The sequence below is a fragment of the Leptonychotes weddellii genome, chromosome 12 (assembly GCF_054177405.1).
Source record: "Leptonychotes weddellii isolate Sample4059 chromosome 12, ASM5417740v2, whole genome shotgun sequence".
Classification (NCBI taxonomy): domain Eukaryota; kingdom Metazoa; phylum Chordata; class Mammalia; order Carnivora; family Phocidae; genus Leptonychotes; species Leptonychotes weddellii.
This window is the reverse complement of record NC_138380.1, coordinates 11402968-11424188: the sequence shown is the minus strand read 5'-3', so window position 1 is coordinate 11424188 and position 21221 is coordinate 11402968. Positions and strand designations below refer to the sequence as shown.

The 21221-nt window shown below is 49.4% G+C and overlaps 1 protein-coding gene across 1 annotated transcript in view; it reads left to right on the top strand.

Moving 5' to 3' along the window:
• The window catches only part of TMEM178B (transmembrane protein 178B), a 298915-nt gene that overhangs the window by 240028 nt on the left and 37666 nt on the right, over positions 1-21221 (top strand). Inside the window, exon 3 of the mRNA XM_081799983.1 lies at positions 19403-19540. Within this exon, the coding sequence (XP_081656109.1) occupies positions 19403-19540 (138 nt within the window). The remainder of the gene's footprint in view (positions 1-19402; positions 19541-21221) is intronic.

Below are 21221 nucleotides of genomic sequence, written 5' to 3'. Positions count from 1 at the left end.
CTCCCTCCCTTCCTTCCTTCCTTCCTTCCGGCAGCTCTTTATTCATCATGTACCTGCACTTACACTCTGGGGAGGAGGACACAGCAGGCCACGTTTTGGGCCACATGTGGATTGAACTCAGGAGCGGAGTGAGCCCGCAGGAGCTATGGGAGGCTGGCCTTATAGGAACCAGGGGTGGGTGCTCTCTGATCCTCATAGGAGAATGTGAAGTATCTTTTCTTTAGGTCTTTTTTTCCTTGCTTATTATTATCATTAGTGTTCATAATCATTATTATTACATAGCTGGGAGCAGACAGAATGTACAATTTCATTCTTACTTTTTTCAACATCATTTAATTTCTTCAAAAACATCATTTTTATGGCTCCATATTAGCCCATGATGTGGGTATGCAGCAATTGATTTAACTATTTTTTCCAATTATTGGAACAGTTTAGGTTGTTTGCGGTTTTCACAGGGGGTTTTTGAATGTCTGCAATGCACTTCTTACATGGAAGGATATGTTTGGTCAACTTATAACATTTGGAAATTAATACTTCAGTAGAGAATATTTGCAAATGGCTTTTATTCCTCAAATTAATTTACTGTATAGAAATATGGAGGCTTAGGGCACCTGCGTGGCTCAGTTGGTTAAGCGACTGCCTTCGACTCAGGTCATGATCCTGGAGTCCCAGGATCGAGTCCCGCATCGGGCTCCCTGCTCGGCAGGGAGTCTGCTTCTCCCTCTGACCCTCCTCCCTCTCATGCTCTCTGTCTCTCATTCTCTCTCTCTCAAATAAATAAATAAAATCTTTAAAAAAAAAAAAAGAAATATGGAGGCTTAAATATAGGAAGCTCGTGCCTCGCTTTTAGCTTTATCTGTCTATCCCCACATGCCCACAAATACTCTAAGCTACTGTAAATTTATAATGATGTACTTAGCAATGACATCTCCTTAACATACATGTTTATTTAACCATCACAATTAAATGATGCCTGAAGAGTGCTAAAAGTTGGGTGAATTATGTATATGTGTTATTCTTTATTTTGGTTTTTGCCATAAATCAAGTAAATGGATCATTTATGTGTCATAAAAAGGCGAGCGTATCTTCTGGCTGAGGATTGGCGGGACTTTCTGAAGGTTCGAGAGCAGGGCTGAAGCTGGGTGAGTGGGACCTGGACACACGGGGGGGCAGGCACCTTCTCTGCAGGGTGAGCCGAGACTAGGAAAGCAGAGAGCGTCCTTGGAGAAGGGTAGGCCACTTGGGTGGCCCTGGCATAGAGCACACGAAAAAGGGAAGCCAGGAAAGAGATTGTGTTGGCAGTGAGGGTCCGATCAGAAGGGCCTGAACCTCAGCCTTCCATGTGGCCTTGACTCGGATAGACAGTGGAAAGCATTCAAGGCTTGGAGCATGGCGGTGAGAGAGTTTTGCTTTAGAAGAATTAATCTGGCAGATTGGAGAGGAGAAGCCCTAGAAGGAAGGACTCAGGGCAGGGTAGGGGGAGTTTCAACAAGGAGGAAGAGTGCTGGTGCTGATTGGGGTCCCACTAAGGGCCTGACACTGTGCATGGCATTTTATGTCAATCCTCTCACCTCTGCTTAGAGATGGGGAATTGAGGCTTGCCAAAGGCCACGTGGGCAGAAAGTTACGGAACCAGATGTTAACCCTAATACCAAAGCTCAGGCTCATTTGACTACACCAGAGGCGAGGTTAGGAGGGCCAGGGTGAGGCCGAAGCAGTGGGGAGAGCAGGGGGGGGATGCATGCATTAATTATCATGGAGGCAAGATCTGGTGACTTGGCAACCCGTCAGAAACGAAAAGAGCAAGGAAGGAGGAGGATTCGAAGTGGCCCTGAGGTTTGGGTCATGAGGATGGTGATGCCACTGGTGTCAATAGGGAAGGAGTGCTTGAGAGTAAAGATGAGGAATTGGGTTTTAGAGGCTCGGAATTAGAGGCATAAGCAGACCACTCTTGACGTGTCTAGAAAGTCGTGAGGCACATGGGGCCCAGGAGAAAGGTCTGTGCTGTTGATCTAGAGTTACTAGACATCAGATGAGTAGGAATTTAGCTCTGATTCGTGTAGGTTACAAATATATTTGCAGCCAAAGTAAAATTTAGTATTACAAATTCAGATAAATCTCACGCTCTTCTTGCAATGAAAAGAATACTTTAAATTCTTTGGTAATTCATCAGGTGCCAGAGCCAGCAGGAGCCAGGCTTTAACTTCCTTCCATTTCCAAAGCCTTGAGTCTTCTTGCCCTGTGTTCTCAGGTTCTTCCGAGCAAGCAGAACTAGTTCCTTGCTTCTAACCTGCTCAAGAACATCTGGACGCCACTGCCAGTAGAATCCCTTCTGCTCAGATGAATGTGATCCAGCCCAGTGTCCAGGGATGTCCCCCCATCCCTTGGGTCTAAATCCTACAAGCCCAGAAGACCCTGACTCTTTCCCCCTTTCCAGTGATTAGGACAGTATTCCCAGAAGGCAGAAAAGAATCTTTAACTTGAGATTTCTTCTGCTGCTGGGGCTGAGGACACGGGAAGTGCAAAGACCTGATGAGCTAGCATCAGATAAACAACTTGGCTACTTTTCCTACAGACATCATTTGAGATGTGGGAAAGGCTGGGCGTCAATAGATAAACATCTTGCCTTAAATATTTTATCCATCATGCTTAAAAAAAAAATCCATGATCCATTTATGTTTTTTCTAACTCAGAAGTAAATCAGACACACCAATTCCTCTGGGAGAACCAAAACAAAATTTTTACCCAGTGTTTCCTGTTTTGTTCTGAGTTTTCATGTACCTGCCCATGATCCTGGCCTCATTAGTGAGCACCTTGCTGGAAGAGGCTTCGATAACCTGCCCCAGAACAAAGACAACGTTGAGGGTGGAGGGAGGGAAAGGCACCCATGGGGCCAAAGGGGTGGGCATGCTTGTGTCTTGTAGAACCAGACACAAAGTACATAACAAGCATTTACTTAACAAAAGACCCGACAGCCAAACACTGGCAAAATTCAAAAGTGAATGACTAGGGGCACCTGGGTGGCTCAGTCGTTGGGCGTCTGCCTTCGGCTCAGGTCATGATCCCAGGGTGCTGGGATCGAGCCCCGCATCGGGCTCCCTGCTCAGCAGGAAGCCTGCTTCTCCCTCTCCCGCTCCCCCTGCTTGTGTTCCTGCTCTTGCTGTGTCTCTCTCTGTGTCAAATAAATAAATCTTTAAAAAAAAAAGTGAATGACTACACATGAAGCATGAAAAATGTTTCCAGTCACATGAGATGCTTCAAGCCTCGAAAGCAAACCACACAAAATGGAAAAACATTTGAAAACATAAAAGTGAAGCCATTAGACATCACTTTTCTTTTCTTTTTTTTTTTTTAAAGATTTTTATTGATTTATTTGACAGAGAGAGACACAGCGAGAGGGAACACAAGCAGGGGAGTAGAAGAGGAAGAAGCAGGCTTCCCGCAGGGCAGGGAGCCTGATGCGAGGCTCGATCCCAGGACCCTGGGATCATGACCTGAGCCGAAGGCAGACGCTTAACGACTGAGCCACCCAGGCGCCCCTAGACATCACTTTTCAACAAAACCAATAGAAAAGGCTTTCTCATTGACTGGCTCTAAGGGAGCGGTGTAATGTTAGTGCTGCATGGCACATGATGAGTGACGAACGAAGGTCAGTTCCTTTCTCTCTCGCTAACTCATCTTCCAGGAGAGGCACTGTGGGCTCTTACTCCTTTGTATATTTACCAAATGGAATAGACTCATTCCTTCATTCTATGGAGCTTTAGAACTCCTCCTATGTATTAGATGTTGTAAGAGACAAAAAGAAGTAATGTTGTCTCGTTTTTCCAAGTGGTTGAATGACTCTACAAGACATAGCAGACGGTAGGAGAGAAGATCCAAGGGTTTATGGATCAGCAACCTTCTCGAGGGAAGGGCTGGTGTCTTACCCATATTTATACAACAAGACCTGGATTAAAGATGGAGCTCCACAAATGATGGCCAGGTGAATGAGTCAATGAATGAAGGAGTGTCCAGTAAGGGAGAGGTCCAGTCCACAGGTGTGCTACATGGTGGGCCCTTCCTACAGAATGGGTGGTTCTGGGTAGAAGTGCTCAAGAGGACGGGGTCTGAACTGAGCCCTGAGTGACTCTGGAAAGGGAAGGTGTCTCTCACTGATACTCACCTCTTTCAAACCCTCCTCCCCTCTACCAAGCTTCACCTTGTTTCTCAACTCCTTCCACTGCATGTGCATATGTGGGTGTAAGTGTGTATGGTGTGTCTGTTTCCAGGCCTTACTTTCTGGGCATTTATGAAGCACTTACTTTGTGCCAGCCTCTAAGTAATATACAGATATAATCCTCACAGCAATCTTTGAGGTACCTACTATTCTTTTTTTTTTTTTAAAGATTTTATTTATTTATTTGAGAGAGAGAGAGAATGAGAGACAGAGAGCATGAGAGGGAGGAGGGTCAGAGAGAGAAGCAGACTCCCTGCCGAGTAGGGAGCCCGATGCGGGACTCGATCCAGGGACTCCAGGATCATGACCCGAGCCGAAGGCAGTCGCTTAACCAGCTGAGCCACCCAGGCGCCCCGAGGTAGCTACTATTCTTATTCCGTGGAAAAGGAAACAGGCACAGGTAAGGCCCCGCAGCTAGTAAGTGGTAGTTCTAGAGGTCAAGTCCAGAGAGTCTGACCTCCATATTCAGTCCTTTTCACCACAAGGCTCTGCTGCCCACATTTGTCCAGTGGGATCAGGGACCTTCCCGAGTGTGTGTGGGTCTGACTTTTGGATTTGGATAAAATGCAGAGCACATACAAGGATGTTGTCTCCGATCTCTTCAGGCCTATTCCCCTCTGCTAAGTCTTCCTCCTCTGCATGGAAATAGACTCAATCTTGCATATTTCAACAAAAGAAAAGTCCTCACTCTGTGTTCCCACCTGTCACTCCTTCTCCCTCCTCTTTACAGTCAGCCTACTTGAAGGCACCGTATCTAAGTGACTTTTATTCCTTATCTCCCATTCATTCCTAGTAACTCAATGAGGCTGACTTCCGTTAAAGAGTGTTTGCCAAGATCAGGAGGGACCTAGTTACAAATCTAGTAAGCTCCACGCGGGACAGACCATGCCAATTTTATGACCTACTGCGTCCCCTATTGCTGGCACAATGCCTGGCACACGGTGGGTGCTCAGCAAATCTTTGCTGAATGTCTTATGACATTATGTCTTATTTGATCCCAACAACATGAAGATCACTGAAATTCTTTGTTCCTTTCACTTCCGTGATATCCTTCATGCTGGATTTTGCCTGACCCGGTTGGACCATCCATTCTCCTCCTTCTCTCCCTCTTCTCTTCCCTTCAATATTGGTCTTCAAATTCTATCCTTAGCCTTCTTCTCATTTTTATTCACCTACCCTGGGACAGCAGGCCTTCAATCCTACAGCTTTACGTGATTCTCATATCAGTATCTCAAATAGTAATCTTTCCCAGGCATGAGACCCATACATCCAGTGCCATAATGGACCTTTCCAGTTATGTGTCTATTAGGCATTTAACAAACTGAACTTCACATCCTTCTCTTCTAAGACCTGTCCTTCCCATCCTTCCTCCCATCCCCCCTCCAAAAAATATAAAAGGAAATAGAAATAAATCCAAGCAGAGAAGCAATACTCTATGCCTTTTCTTCTTCTCCTTTTTTTTTTTTTAAAGATTTATTTATTTGAGAGAGAGAGCGTGCATGCCAGCAGGGGGTGGGGCAGAAGGAGAAGGAGAGAATCTCAATCAGACTCCCCACTGAGTGTGGAGCCTGACACGGGAATCGATCTTTTTTTTTTCTTTTTAAAGATTTTATTTATTTATTTGAGAGAGAGAATGAGAGACAGAGAGCATGAGAGGGAAGAGGGTCAGACGGAGAAGCAGACCCCCCGCTGAGCAGGGAACCCGATGCGGGACTCGATCCCGGGACTCCAGGATCATGACCTGAGCTGAAGGCAGTCGCTTAACCAACTGAGCCACCCAGGTGCCCACGGGGATCGATCTTATGACCCCGAGATTATGACCTGAGCCAAAATCAAGAGTCGGACACTTAACCAAATGAGCCATCCAGGCGCCCCGCCTTTTCTTCTATTCTATATCTTGGTCAATGACATCACCATTTCCCATCATCCAAGTCAGAAGCCTAGGAGTTACCAGCAACTCACCCCTCTCTGTGCCTCACACACTCAGTCACTAATTTCTATCAATTCTACTGATCTTTTCCCCCTAAGTTCTAAGAGAACTTAGCTGGTGTAGAAAGTACTTCTTTGTTTTCTTCCCTTTTTTTTTTTTTTTAAAGATTTTATTTATTTATTTGACAGAGAGAGGGAACACAAGCAGGGGGAGTGGGAGAGGGAGAAGCAGGCTTCCCGCTGAGCAGGGAGCCCGATGTGGGGCTCGATCCCAGGATCTGGGACCATGACCTGAGCCAAAGGCAGACGCTTAACGACTGAGCCACCCAGGTGTCCCGACTTCTTTGTTTTCAATTGATCACCAAGATTGATCATGGTGGCTCTAAGTCAGCACGGTTTTATAATTGTGAGGAGAATATTATGCAGGATTATATAGAATATGAGGTCTTCTTCTTGTTCCTCAAATATGGTAAATAGATTCCTGCCTTGGCAATTTTGCTCCAGCTGTTCCCTCTTCCTGGAATGCTTTTCCTCCAGATATCCACTTGTCTATTCCTTCACTTCCTCGGGGTCCACTTAAATGTCACATTCTTAGGAGAGCTTTCCTAATCTCTGTACATTAAACAGCAACCCTCACCAGCACCCCACTGCATCTTGTCCCCCTTACTTATTTAATTTTCCTTCATAGCATTTATCTTTGTATGTAGACATGTGTGTTTGTGTATAGGTATGTAGTTTGTCTTGTGACCTGACATGTATATGTTCACGTCTACGTATGAAGTTTGTCTTTCTCCCCGGAAAGAAGATGTCATGAAGCCAGGGACTCGGTTTCGGTGACTGAATTCAGTTTTGTTGTTACATGTAGCAGCTGCTTGATGAAAATGCATTGATGAATAAATAAATGCATATGGGATGCCCCCAAAGAGAGACTTTCTGAGGATGGAATTGTTTTCACGTGGAGGGTAGGATATAACTTTAGTTTTTTCCTACAGAATTCCTTTTCTTGGCAAGATCTTTATTTGAATGAGCTTTAACCACCTACCAAAGAAGCCTGGGTCTCAGCCTCCAAAAACAAGTCAGGAAAGCCACAGAGGAAGGCACAAGGGGAAAGGAGAGGTCACCCAAGTCCACTCGCTCATCACTGGCCACTACCAAGGATCCACTTAATGGGAGAGAACCACAGTGGGGGGAGGGGGGCACTGCTGTCTCATGCATGGGGACTCCCAGCCTGCGGGACGTGCACGAACCGGAGCATTGATTTGATTTAAGATGATTCAGCACTCCTCAAAAATGACTTCATGATGTATTGTGTATGTAGTATTATGTATTATTGTTTTAATGATGCTCTTTATTTTTGAGTTGTGCTCTATCTCTTAAGATAGGGGTGGGCTGACATATTGCAAAGATGAGGCTGGGAAGCGCACCCGCTGGAGTAGAATCATCCCTACCCCCAGAGCTCTAGGCAGGAAAGGTATTACCACCCCCATTTCAGAAAGCAGACAGGCGAACAGAGAAATAATGTGACTTAGCTGAGACTGGACAGGATCAAAGGCCAGCTCCGCTCCCAGGACAGTGCTCACCACTACTCCATGGTTCTTGCTTCTCCCAAATACCCTTTTTTCTGCCCCACCACCTGCTCCTGCTGTCCTGTGCACATGGGCTGTGGGAAACATTTTCGCTTGTACGTGGACAGACGTAAGCACACCTCCCTTAGACTTCTTTATCATACTTAAAAATTAGAAAACAAACTTTCCCAGTGTTGCAAATTTAAAGATTTTTCAGGGGGGGGGGATAAAGATTTATTGGACTCACATTCCCTATGTTGTTTGTAATGACTGGTATGCCCCGAGCCTGCTACATACACATTAGGTAACACCAGGAATGCCCACTGGTTCCATTGTATCTGTTCCTCTGCCTTGTAGGCTGGCAATGAACATGAATAATCACTGGTGTTTGTGGTAACACTTTAGTGTTTACAAAGGGCTGTCACAGATCTCATTTGATCAGCGACTCTAGGAGGCTGGAGGGCACGGTGATTAAGAGCCTGGGATTTGGAGTCTCCCACTTCTAAGCTGCCTGACTTGGGGCAAGTTCCTTATTATCTCATCAGTAAAAGGGAATGATAAACTCCTCCATTTGTTGGGAAGATTAAATGTGGTCATGTGAAGGAAGTGCTCAGGACATGCCTGGCTTAGAAAAAGAAAGCTCACTTTATTATCATCATTCTTGGCACAGATATGACTTGTATAAGGGTCATCTATAACCACCTTAATGAAAAGGCTGAAGCCTGCAAGTTTATCTATTTCTTGCTATAACCTTTTAAGGTCATTCTGTCTGATCTCCCATTCCCATTCCGAGATGACCTCTATGGGAAATTGCACAGATTTGGGGGGTGGGGGCGGTAACTTTCAGGTATGAGTAAACTTTCATTTGCAGATATTAAAATTCGAGTCCGATGTGGTGGCAGACTTTCAGCCTTGTGTCTAATTTAAATCTCCTCCCTTTCCTAGCTTGGGTTGGCCCCACTCTTGGAAACCTGCAGTGAGAAGAGAGATCTGTACAGTCTTTTATTCTCATTGTCCCACCTGCCACCCCTGAGCCCTACTAGCTCTGGTTCCTCTAGGGTTGGGAGGGGAGGGGAGGACACGTAAACCACCCACAGGGTCTAGGGCCTGGTGTGACTGCTCTCTGAGTTGGCGCCTTGCACGTGGTAAGGCTCAGGGGCTGGCTCTGTCTTCTCTGGGGCACCTTTGTGATTCCTTTGGAGGAGCTTCATGGGGACTGACATCCACTGTGGCCTCCAGCTGACCTGGTCCCCACTCCCCCCTCAGCCCCCATAGTTACTGCCATCCCACCATGGAGACCCTTCCTGTTGTAGTCATCATACCCCTACAGGCAAAATTCTTCGATGGAGTCTTTCCAAGGGAACCTTACTCTTCATTGGCTTTCACGTGGTCCGTGCAGGAAGCCCAGGTGCCTTCCCCTACCGGACTCTGGATGCGTGGCTTTGTCATCGCTCTGCGGCCACAGGTGTCCTTAACCAGCTTCTTGCCTCATTTTCTCAGGCCACATGTAGGTACCATCTGCTACACCCTAAGGCACCTGTGGGCACCTCTCCAAGTGGCACTCTTGAGGGCCCTTTCCCCGGCTTAAAGTGGTGCTGGTGGAGGAGTGGGGAAGCTCCCATGGGAGTGGGGAGAAGTCTCCCGTTATATGTAAACCGAAGGTGCCGAGTGCCCTACAGGTTGCAGAACTAGCTCGGGGCTCCTTCTAGCACATTCAGCACTAGGTCTTAACACCTCTTCTTAGAACAGTGCTGTCCCATAGAAATAGACTGCAAACCACACATCTCATTTTAAGTCTCTTTTAGCCACGTTAAACACATAAAAAGAAGCAGATAAAATTAATAACATATTTTATCTAAGCCATTCATCAACATGTAATCAATAAAAAATTATTCCTGCAATATCCATACCGAGTCTTTGACAGCTGGTGTGTATTTTCCACTTACACATGTCTCAGTGCAGGTACTCAGTAGCGATTGCAAGTACTCGTGCGGCTGGTGGCTACCCTACTGGACCGGCCAGCTTTAGAAGATGGAGGGAGGGGGCTCGTCCTCTGTTGTTCGCAGCCGTGAGGCCTCAGAACCAAGAGTTTGGCTGGGACCCGTACAGTGCATTCAGCCAGCATATGGAGAACCAGGACTCAAATGCAGGTCTTCGAACGTAACGTTCAGTGTTATGTTTGCTTGTTTGGTTTTTACACCATCATGCCATTCAAACAGATATTGCAGGGCTTTGTTCATGGGGATCTCCATGGCGGAAGGGACGTTTGGGCCGAAGGAGATTGCTGTAGACATCTGTGTGAGTTTTGGGAGGTTCTGGGGTAGCTCCACTGTGGGCAATGGCAGCTTGGAGCCCGCTCCTGACCATCCGCTCATGCTGGTCTGTGTGGGGCTGTGAGGTGGAGGAGGCTCTGAGGTCTAATCGTAGATGTTTCCACAGTACGCACTGTTAGCTGGGGAGGAGCATGGCAGGTCTCTAGCTCCCACTGTTAAAAAGAAACTACTCCATGGTAGTTTGTCTTTGCAAAGGCAGTACTCATCAGGAAATCTGTGGCCCGGCTGGGTATCCCCGTCTTTTGTCACAGTAGGGCAGGTTGCCTCATTATTTGGACTTTGAACTTTAAAAACAGTAAAGCTCCAAAGAATTCCAAATCTGATTGTTAAAGCACATGTTCCCAGTGTAGAAAAGAACAAACAAAATCCCAAATATCACACCCCAGAAAGTGTTGGGGAGGTCATCAAGAGGACGTGACCACTGGTTGACCTGGGAGCTGGACCCTGGCCCTCCGAGGCTTCTGATCCATTCCCTGTCCTTGGAATATGGGTTCTGATTGCCTTTCCTCCTCCCAGAGGTGGCCCCCAAGGACACAGCCTTGAGATAGTGATGTGGTATTGAGACCATCTGGACGGTATACGTGACTGAACCCAGTTGAAGCCTCTACATAAACTTCTAAGATTTGGTGGGCAGGTGTGGAGGTCTGCTTATCTTGCGGTGCCCAAGATAAGCCTCATAAGTCAGTTCCCTTGCTCATTAAACCTGCCACCTACCAACATGGAGTGGCCTGCCTCTCTCTTCCGTCCCTCCCACCCTGTATACCTGGGAGCCAGTTTCAGATTTCACTCAGGAAGCTCCTGAAGAGGTTGCAGACCTACAGAAATGCTCCCTGTTAACATGTGGTGTATTCTTCCTTGCACTGCCCACGTGGGTGTACGTGCTCGACGCACACACACACCTGCACTGCGGGGGTCGTCCAGAGTAAGTGTGTTACTTTTCATTTAATAGTCTATTTTGAACTTTCCCTTGTCATTGACGTTCTTCAGAAGAATAATTGTAATAGCCAAATCATATTCCATTACATTCTACTGAATGTTAAGTTCTCTTCTGGGGTCTGAGGTGGCACCGAATCTGGAAAGGTCTGAGGGATGGAAGGGGCACGGGCAGACCGAGGCCCTTTCCCAGACCTGCCTCTTCCTGGCTGGTGACCTTGGTCTCTGGGTCACTGGCTGAAATTCCCTTGTCTCACTTTCTGAGTCTACAAAGTGAGAAAAGTGACATCTACTTTCCAGAGCCATTCAGAGGCTGACTGGACATGTCTATGTAAATTACCCAACACGACGACGGCCCATAGTAAATACACAATAAAGGTTCATGCCTGTTTATCTTCCCCTTCCCTAGGCTTTTCAGATTATCTGTCATCAGCCCATTCTCCGGCACCCGCGGCACTTTTCTGGAAAGAGAGCACCCTGTAAGGTGCCTGTGTGCTTTAAAGCTTGCATCTTCTGATTGCTTGGTGGGGACTTTCCGGGGACACAGGCTTGCCAAGCCACACTGATTTCCGTACTGTGCCCTCAGAACAGCTGTCCGTGACACATGATACAGAGGAGGGGACGTGGGAGCGTCTCAAGATGGAATGGCGGATTGTACTGGTCTAGCTCCTCACTCCCAGTAGGAAGACCCAGGGCACAGAGGGCGAGGTGCTGAGCGGGGTCTCCCCAGGTGTGTCTGGTTGGTGAAGTTGAGTTTCCTTTTTGTCTTTCCCTTCTATGGTTTCTGCCCTTAGAGTAGCAATGGGGCTACAGGGAGAAGGGATTCTTGTGATTTTTGGGGGGTTTGGAACTCTGCTTCTCACTTCTGGGCTTTTTTTCCCTTCTTCCTTCTCTCCAGGCACTTGGTTTAGCTGCTGACCTAGCTCATCAGGCGAGTACACATTTTGCAATTTGCCTTCCATTGTTTTGACAATGGATGTGATTTGTATGTGGCAGCATCACATAATATCCCTATTTATGGCAGCTCTTGACTCCGGAGGTAGGGATGTGGAGGGGGAAGCTCAAGCCTGTCTTCTGACCCAGAAACCACTTCTTGGTTCTACAGCAACTATCTTTCCCCCCACGATCTCTTCCTGACCTGGGGGGAGGTGCGGTGCAGAAAGGTCTGTTGGGCTCGGAATCTGTGGGGTATCCTGTTTCATTAAGCCACGCCACATGGCTCGATGTGATCTGGAACCTGGACCTACGGTGATGTTTTGTTTGTATACAATAAACAACTGTATGATGGGATTGTTAAGCAATAGGTACTATTGGCTTTTAAAAATAGAATCAGATTGGAGGAGAAAGAAATAGGCTTCAAGTCACTGTGACATTTGAGTCACTGCAGGGCATTGAATTGGGCAGGTACATCCCCCTCACCCTATTTTATGCCATGCTGCACACAGTTTTAGTAACTGTGGCAGGGTGGGATGGCGAGCTCATTTAGCCAACATTTATTGAGCACCTGCTTATGTCTGGCAATACACCGGGGATGGGAAAGACACCCAGACATGAGCACAGCCCTGAACAAGCTTGCATTTACTGGAGGGAGGGAGACATGAGTGATTACACGAAGATACCTGAGAAGGGCTGGAGGAGCCCGGGCACCGGACACCAGCGTCTGGAAGCCTCCCAGATGTTGATTTGTTAGGGATACCTTTAAGGATGATGAGAAGCTTGCAGGCCAAGCAGGTGGGCAGCCATGTCGGCAGAGAGCACAGTGCCCTCAAGGACAGAGGGTGGAGTCTCCGTCCACTATGACTGGAGCCTGGGGGGCTTGGAGAGAGATGGAGACACAGGGGTAGGCAGAGGACAGTTCTGAAGGACCTTTCAGGGATCAAAGCAAGTCAGGCAGACCTAAGAGCTGTTTTGTTTTCACATTAAAATAACTTTTTAAATATAGCCACATTATGCTGAACCAACTTACACTCTAAAAGAAAGCTGTAGGCCAAGTCTCCCATTAGCTACTTCTCCGTTTCAGTTTTAATGAACGATCGCGGGAGCCCTCGCAGCGGAGTCAGGGTCCTGCCCATGTCTCTCCCTTCTAGTCTGTGCAGCAGCACTCACTGCGAGAGGCCGGGGTTCTGACCGCCACTGTGGCCACCAGCATCTCTGCCGTCAGCTGCTGCAGCCTCCAGCTGCTTGGTCCTCAGAGGAGAGGAAGCATCCACACTCCGGGGTGGGTGCATCTCAGTAGTAATAAACAGAAAGATGAAGCCTTCCCATCAGCTTCTCTAGGTACCCGAGAGGCATAAGAACAGACTCTAGAAGGCTCTTCCCTCTGGGTACCCGATCTTTAATTAGGGGCTAACCCTGACTTGTTCCTCAGCCCTTTTTATGCTACGGACAGCAAATGCAAGAGATGGGGAGCGTGAAAAAGAGAGTGACTGTAAGTGACTTCCATTTCTATACATGTTTCTGTAGCTCTAGCTTTGTGCTAGCTTCTGTTCTAAGCATTTTAGACATATTAACTGACTTAATCCTCTTTTTTTTATTTTATTTTTTAAAGATTTTATTTATTTATTTGACAGAGAGAGAGAGCACAAGTAGGCAGGCAGGCAGGCAGAGGGAGAGGGAGAAGCAGGCTCCCCGCCGAGCATGGAACCCGATGCGGGGCTCGATCCCAGGACCTGAGCCGAAGGCAGACGCTCAACCGACTGAGCCACCCAGGTGCCCCTGACTTAATCCTCTTAATAACCCTCCGAAGCAAGTACTGTCATAACCTCCGCTCACAAGTGCAGAGACGGAGATCCAGAGAGATGGGCTAACCTGCTCAAGTTCACACAGCCAGTACAGGGCAGGGCCATATGTGAACCAGGCAGCCTGAGTCCGAGAATCTGGGCTTCCATCCCCAGTTGTCAAATCTCTATATGGTTGCCCAGAACCAGACCCCCACTTGCTTCAGACATGGTTGGTGTGCAGTAATTTGGTCCTGGAATATTCCTTTTCATTTGAATCCGTTTGTCCTGAGTGAATCCCATAGCTGACATGTTCATTGCAGACTCTCTTTCTGGCTTCCCAGGCTGATCCCTTGGGGGCAAAAAGCACTTGAGTTCTGGCCTCACCATCTTGTTCTACCTTCCAGTTCCTGTGACCTTGAACCCCAAGGGACTGATGAATTTGTGAATGAATGTTCAGCTCCCAAGGCAGCCCACACTCTTCCACCCTTGGAGCCTGAGTGATATGCTCATATCATGCAGAGTGAGAACTTGCAGCAAACAAGGCTAACCCAGACGTGCCCCATGTGGCCAGTGAGGACCATGGAGTTGCTGGTCACTCCACACTCTTGACTCTGGGGCTATTAAATACAGCATCCTTCCCCCCATCTCCACTGGGTACCATCTCAGGAGGGTCTAATGCATACTTACCCTCACTGTTTTTTGTAGGGTTGAGGGGGGGTTTTTGATGAGAAAAAAAATTACAATCATCATCATTTTTCTGTGCAAGGTCTTTAAAGAGCAAATAGAAAGATATTCAGAGCCCATATTTATTTTCCCTAAGTAGTATTTATTTAAATGCAGATATCCTGGTTTCCCCGTGTAGAGTTGCAAGCAATACCTTTCAATTTAAATGTTAATAGGAGTGTAAACTTCAAAATCAAAATTTTTCTGTGAGGGAGACCTGCTTTTTCTGGTTCTATTTAATGGTACCCCTTGCCTTTCATCCTCCATCCCCCCTCACTATCCACCCCCTTTTGCACACCATTTCCACTGTGCTGAACTAAATTCTTTTTCTAAAAAGTTGAGAATGCACCTTTCTCATTTCAAAACTTAGAATGTTAAGCATTCGGATCATGGAATACAGATGATGGGCTCGAACCCAATAGGATTCATGAGATTTTTCTTTATCTCAGCTTTGGCCCTCAGAGTCCAACTCATCATCCCGGGCTCTTTCTAAGGGGAATATTCTTAGGTCCACCCTGCATAATATTTTCACAAGGCTTCAGATACATGAGTTGGGTTTTCTTTCTTTTCTAAGAAGGCAGGAAGAAATGGGGAATGTAATACAAGCTATGTTAAGTTCCTGGATGCAGAATCCAACGCTTCACAGAGAGTGAAACAGGCAGTCTCTTACTCCCGAGGAGAGGAAGTAGGCACACAGGGCGATGCAGATGGGCAGGAATGAGGCCTTCGTCAGCACCTGGCTCATTCCACAGGCAGAGCGGCAAATGGGATTGACTCAAGTGCAAACAGGAAACAACAAAGATTTCAAGACAATGGAAATCATGTGTACTACCTTTCAATTCAGGTACAGCAAGCATCATTTCCTTCCTAAGGACCTTCCACATGCATGTGAGATCCAGCTGCTTCTTCCCTTTATTTTCTGTTCCCTTCATTTTCTCATTATTTTTATCCTGCTACACCGTGTATGTCCTGTAAGCCTCCTTACATCTTTTTTTAGGAACATGATAGCCTGTTAATACATAAATTAGAATCGATTTTATAATACAAATTTCAGTGACTTTGACTCCACTATTTGAAGGGGTTGGTTTTGTTCTCCAGATGTTTTCAATAGACTCCTGTTCTTATTTCGTGGAGACAAAATACGTTTCGTGTCTTGCCTCTCTGGGAATATTAATAATAATTTTGAATTGTTGCCTCTTCTCTCTGTGGCTTGTTTCCTCAAGTTCTTTGGCGCCCAGGTTATAGGTACTGGATTGTCAGGGGGCGGGGCCAGAGCGCTGCCTGGAAGCACTGGGTTGGGGGGGGCTTGTCAATGGGAAGCTCCATGGTAGAATGGTGGGAGGGGCTGCCTGTGGGGCTCCCCCAGTGCTGGGTGCCTAGGTCTTTCCTCCTGTGCTGGTCATCACTGGAAAGACCTCTCCTGGTCCCCGGATTAGATGGCAGAAGCCAGGCAGTCAGCATCTGGGGGCTGAGTAGAAGGGGGCCAGGGTCCCAGGGGCAAGCATTCAACATTCTATATGTGAACGGTCACTTTATCACCTACGAAGAATGAGCCTCGCTGAGCTTGTCAACCGCAGTGCTAGGTACCCCCACTCTACCCCCCTGGGGAGGGGAGGGGCAGGGAGACCCCAGCATTGTGGGGTGGGTGAGGGGATCAAGGGATCTAGTTCCATCTCACACGGCTTCCACCAAATCCTGGTTGTTTATGCTCCTCCCCTCTGGGTAACTAATGGCCTGATCCAGAAGAACCTGAGGCTGCCCGTTCATGGGTCTCTGGGCACTGCGGTGGGTTGGTTTGCAGCTTGCCCGCAGCTGCATCTAGTTTGGCTCTAGCCAAGTGCACCGTCCACCGGCTTTGCCGCTTCTGGTCCTGGGTTGTTTCCTGTCGTGCTTGCGCATCCTTGTGGATGCCTATCTTTGGAAAAAAAAAAAATCACGGAACCATAGTTCTCAGCGTATTTGGGAGGAAGAAATGCTCGATACATTTGTTCAATCGCCATGACAACCCAGTAGGTCTTTAACTGCATTACTAATTTTATTTTCCCACACAACTCACTCCTCCTTTATGTCACTGGTTTGTCGATAAATTATTTAACTTCTTTGGATCTTGCTTTCCTTGTCTGGAAGATAGGACTATTTCTTGTCCTGTATCCCTTGCAAGCTGTTGTGGTGGCTGCACTGAATTACTACGTAGGTCCGAGGACAAAATACCCAACCACACATGCATGGCTCTGCAAAATCAGCCTCATGGGGTGACGGTAAAAATCCTCCCGGCCAGTGAACATATTTGGGCCTGACCTCTGGTCTTCATCCTGCTTTCCAGATCAACAACTTAGCCCGGCCCTCAGCTTTTGCTGACAAAGTGCCCCTAATCTGTGCCCGAGGGCCACAGCCCCACTCAGACTTGGGACACAGGTGACGGTTCCCTGTCTCAGAACTTTTGCAAGAGAAATTATCTTCTTCATGCCCCTGCCTCTCTGCCTTTCCTCTAAGTCCTAGACTTGGCTTTCCTCTGCAACCATGATGACCTTCCCACTTCCTCCAATTGCATTTCCTTTTCCTGTCCCGCACCTTTTGTCCATTCCGGGCCCAAGGGCACACATCCTACAGGACACATTGTCCACGTAATGCCCCAGGCAGTACCTTTGCTCCCATGGGTCTGCAGAGCCTGAAGATCAGGAAGGCCTTCCCATGAGCAAGGCCAAGTGCAGTGGTCGGTGGGGGGGGGTTCTCTGGCTTCAGCGATGTTGTCTATCCAGTGCTGCCAAAGGGGCCAAGATTTGAGAAGCCCCTCATGCACTGAAAAGGGAATCAGTGGTCTCACAGGGGCAGAGAACGAAATTTCCTGATCTGTTTAAGGGGGATATGAACTTACTTTATTCCAAAAATACCCTGACCTCTCCTTCCCCACTCCCGCCGCCTCCTTGCCCTTGACTGCAGTGGAGAGTGGACGAAGCATTTCCAGGGGTCAGCCCAGATGGACTCACACATCAATGGGGGGTTTCTTCTCCACCAAGGAGGCAGCTCAGGCCTGGCTCACTCGAAGGACTGTGGGTGGCGGCGAAGGAAGAAGGGCTGAGGAGGTGGCAGCAGAACCGTGTGGGGAGATGGGGGCCAGCACGACCACAGCGGTTAGCTCCCAGGCTAAGTGCCTGTGCGCCTGGCAAGACTGCGCCTCTCCTTTCCAGCGGGCTGTGGGTGCCTGAGCATGGCAGCAGGGAGCCAGGCCGGGAAGCTTCCCGGCCACATCGGCGATCAGCGCCATCTGCGTGGTGTGGCATGGTAATTGCATGGTAATTAGGCAGCCCTGGCAGTTCTCATCAGTGACTGTAATGGGTATTATGTCTCCCTGGCTGGGACAGGCATTCCGGGCTGGGAGGCGAGGACCGAGGAGAGCAGCTAGAGCAGGAACCTGGATGGATTCTGTGGATGAGATCCGTGGCAGAAGTCCGTGGATGGATTTCTGCCTCTGCCACAGGGTCCTGTCCTGCTTCCCATCCGGGCTGTTCTCCTTTGCCCCCCACCCTACGCCCCAGCCAACTCCTCCTGGGAGGGGAGGGTTTGCCAGCGTCTCATCGTCCTTGTCAGGTCAAGGAGCGTGCACCTTCCGAGGGGAGAAGGCTGAGAGTTCTCTAGCCTAACTGTGCCGGGGTCTGCCATGGCTCCCAATGGGGATGACTGGAGTGGGAGAGGAACAGAGGGGATGGGACGCCCTCAGGGTCTGCAGAAACCTGCCGGGGACTTGTGAGGGATGAGATGAGATTGACCCGGGCTTCCCTGGGGTGTGGATGTATGTAGTTTGTTGTCGGGTGCCCTCCCCTCTACCCTCACTCTCACTCCCTCCTGTTGAGGGAGGGGAATGCCCATGGGGTCCTACAGGCTGCTCTGGCAAGTCCCTGGGCGCAGAGGCAGGGCAGGTGGCTTGCTCCTATTTAGCCCCATTGGCAGGACTGGGGCTGGCAGATGGGCTCCACATGGACCACAGAGGTGGACAGGGAGCTGCAGGCCAGTGGGCACTGGGGCAGGGTGGGGGGAGTCAAGGACAAGCAGCTAGGGTGTTACCCAGAAGGAGGTAAGAAGGCTGGATGCCAGGGAGGGCGTGGGAGGCTGGTGGGGGCACGCAGTGGAGGGCAGTCGAGAGAGCCAAGGGCAAGGTGCTGAGTGAGGGAGGCTGAGATGTGAGAGCAGCTCTGCCCTCGCGCTTCCACTAAAAATACTGCCTTTCTACACAGCCCTTCTCCTGCCTGTACCCACGTCGGCTTTGTATGGTGGAGTCAGTGAGGCATGGGACGGGGAAAGGCCAGACCCAGAAAGCTGGGCCGACCTGGGTCCTGGGAGCAGAAGAGGCCTGCCCAGGGGCTCCGTGTGAGAGCAGGACGTGTGGCTCCCCACCTGCAGCCCCACCTGCAGGGAAAGCTGAGCCCCTGGGAGCCCAGTCAACCCTGGAGGGAAGGGAGGGAGCTCCTGGCAGGTGCAGCCAGCCCGCCAAGACCTCGCCTTCCTCCAAAGGCCCATTTCTCCCCGAGATGTGGATGGTGCCCAGAAGGAGGTAAGAAGGGTAGCGCCCAGGAACCACACAGATCTGGGCTTGATGCCCTGTTCTGCCACTCGTTGGCTGTATGGCCTTCAGCAGTTCACTCCATTTTTCAAATAGGGATAAAGACAGTACCTGTCTCAAACAGTTGAGCCAGATGCTTGGGAAGGACAGTGCTACATCTGGCACCAAGGAAGTGCATAAGAAATGACACCAGATGATGACGATCTCCCCGATGCTTATGAACCCAGCTGTCCTAGCCTGCTTTTTGCACCCGAGGATAGCTGCCATCGGGGGCGCTCTCCTCTACAAAGGGAGCTCAGTTGTGCAAACTTGTCTGAGAAGGGTAGGTTGCCTTCCTGCTCCCCACTTCTGCCCAGGGCCAGGATGCACCTTGACCCTGAGTTCTAGGTTCTGAAGCTGACTTCTGTCCCCCTGCTTCCCCACAGACCTGCGCAGGATGACAGCCGGCTTCATGGGCATGGCGGTGGCCATCATTCTCTTCGGCTGGATCATCGGCGTGCTGGGCTGCTGCTGGGACCGAGGCCTTATGCAGTATGTGGCAGGGCTTCTCTTCCTCATGGGAGGTAAGGCCGCAGGCTTGGGGGCCTCTTGGGGGGCAAAAGTCCTGGCTCCTGGGATTCTGGGAGAATGGCCAGGGGACATTTATTCATTCATTCATCAAACGTTTTTTGAGTTCCTCATAGCCATCTGCCACTGTTCCAGCTTCTGGGGATGCAAAGGCTAATAAGATCTGGTCCTTCACTTTCGGGGGTCTGACAGCCTGGTGTGGGAAAGATGTTGTGGCCACGGTGCGGAGAGAAGTATCAGACCCAGAGAAAGCACGAACTCAGAAAATGCCCCGGCATTTTATGCACATATTGGACTTAGTGGGGTGGGGGAGGGAAGCTGGGCAATTTCCTTTTCAGAAGCCTATCTTCACCCTTGATTTATGAGTCCTCAGTGCTGCTACCATTTCCAAATAAGGCAGTCTAAGGGTGGTAGACAGGGCTAGACCTTCTCTTATATCTGTCCCCCTTATTCTCTGCTGGTGTCACGGTCATTGAACTGGTCCAGCGTCCCTGTAAAGGGTTATAGATACAGAGAACTGTATGGCTAGGCAGAAATAGGTTCCAGTCCACGGGAAGTCAAGTTGGTCCACACACCGCGTGCGCCTCTTCCCTGCAATCTCGGTCCGGAGCTGAAGCTCACCCTCAGGTCTACTCCGCAAGGAGAAGTGGGTTGGTGCACCGCGTGGAGCTGGGTGGAGGGGAGCTGGGCTTGGACAGTGGGAATTGGTTGTATTTATGGGAAGACAGGAAAGTGAGTCCTCCATACGCAAACAATGTCCGTTAGACTTCAGGCGCCTCATGCTTATTATGGCCAGCTCGGGTCCCCTTTTGTGAAGTGCCTGACGCAGGGGTTCTGGGCAGAGATGGGAGCCTGCAGAAAGGTGGCTACTGTCTCTGGCTGCGCGGAGAGACGCCTGAGGGCCAGTGAGCCGGCGGTTGGCAGAGGAGGAGAATTGCGGGATTCGTCCTGGGGCCGACTGTTTGCCCCCATACCCCTGACGCACAGCCATCATGTGCCAGAGACAAGATGAGGCTTTCCAGGCTGACTGAGCCCGGTGCCCCAGAGTCAGATGTACCACACCTGCGGTCCCGGATGGGGGAGCAAGGAGGGCTCTCTAGCGGCCCCTACACCCCGCCTCCTGGTCTCCCTCAGATACAGGCCCACAGGACCTGCCCGTCCTTTGTCCGTGCCCTGTGTCCTCCGTGAAGCAAAGCCTGGGCTCAGCCCTGACCTCTGCACTCTGTTTTAGCCAACGGTGGAGACCTTTTTGTTTTCACCCTCCAATCAAAGTCTCCCACAGACCCTGAAACGTAAAAAGATAAAAGCGGAGTGGCTCTGTTTGTAGTGAGCGTTCCCTCTAAGACGCTTTCGGTGATACAGAGACAAGCTCCAGTAAATGGGCTTTTCTAAGGCTCTAGAAAGGTCTCCCAGGAAACGGAGAAAAGCTGAGCAAACAGGCCTCGGGCAGAGCAGGAATCCTCGAGCTCTGGGAGCTGACCCTCTTTCATCCCTGCCGTCTCGAGGTGTTTGCAGCTCCCTGCACGCGCGCCCCTCTCTCCAGGTCCCGAGCAAGGCTCACAGCCAGCCCAGGTGCTAAGCCTCCAGGACCTTTCAACCCTCCTGACAGCTTCCTTCTGGGTGGCTCAAGTCAGCTTCCAGAGAGACCGAGGAAGAATGTGATTGGCCACCTCTGGC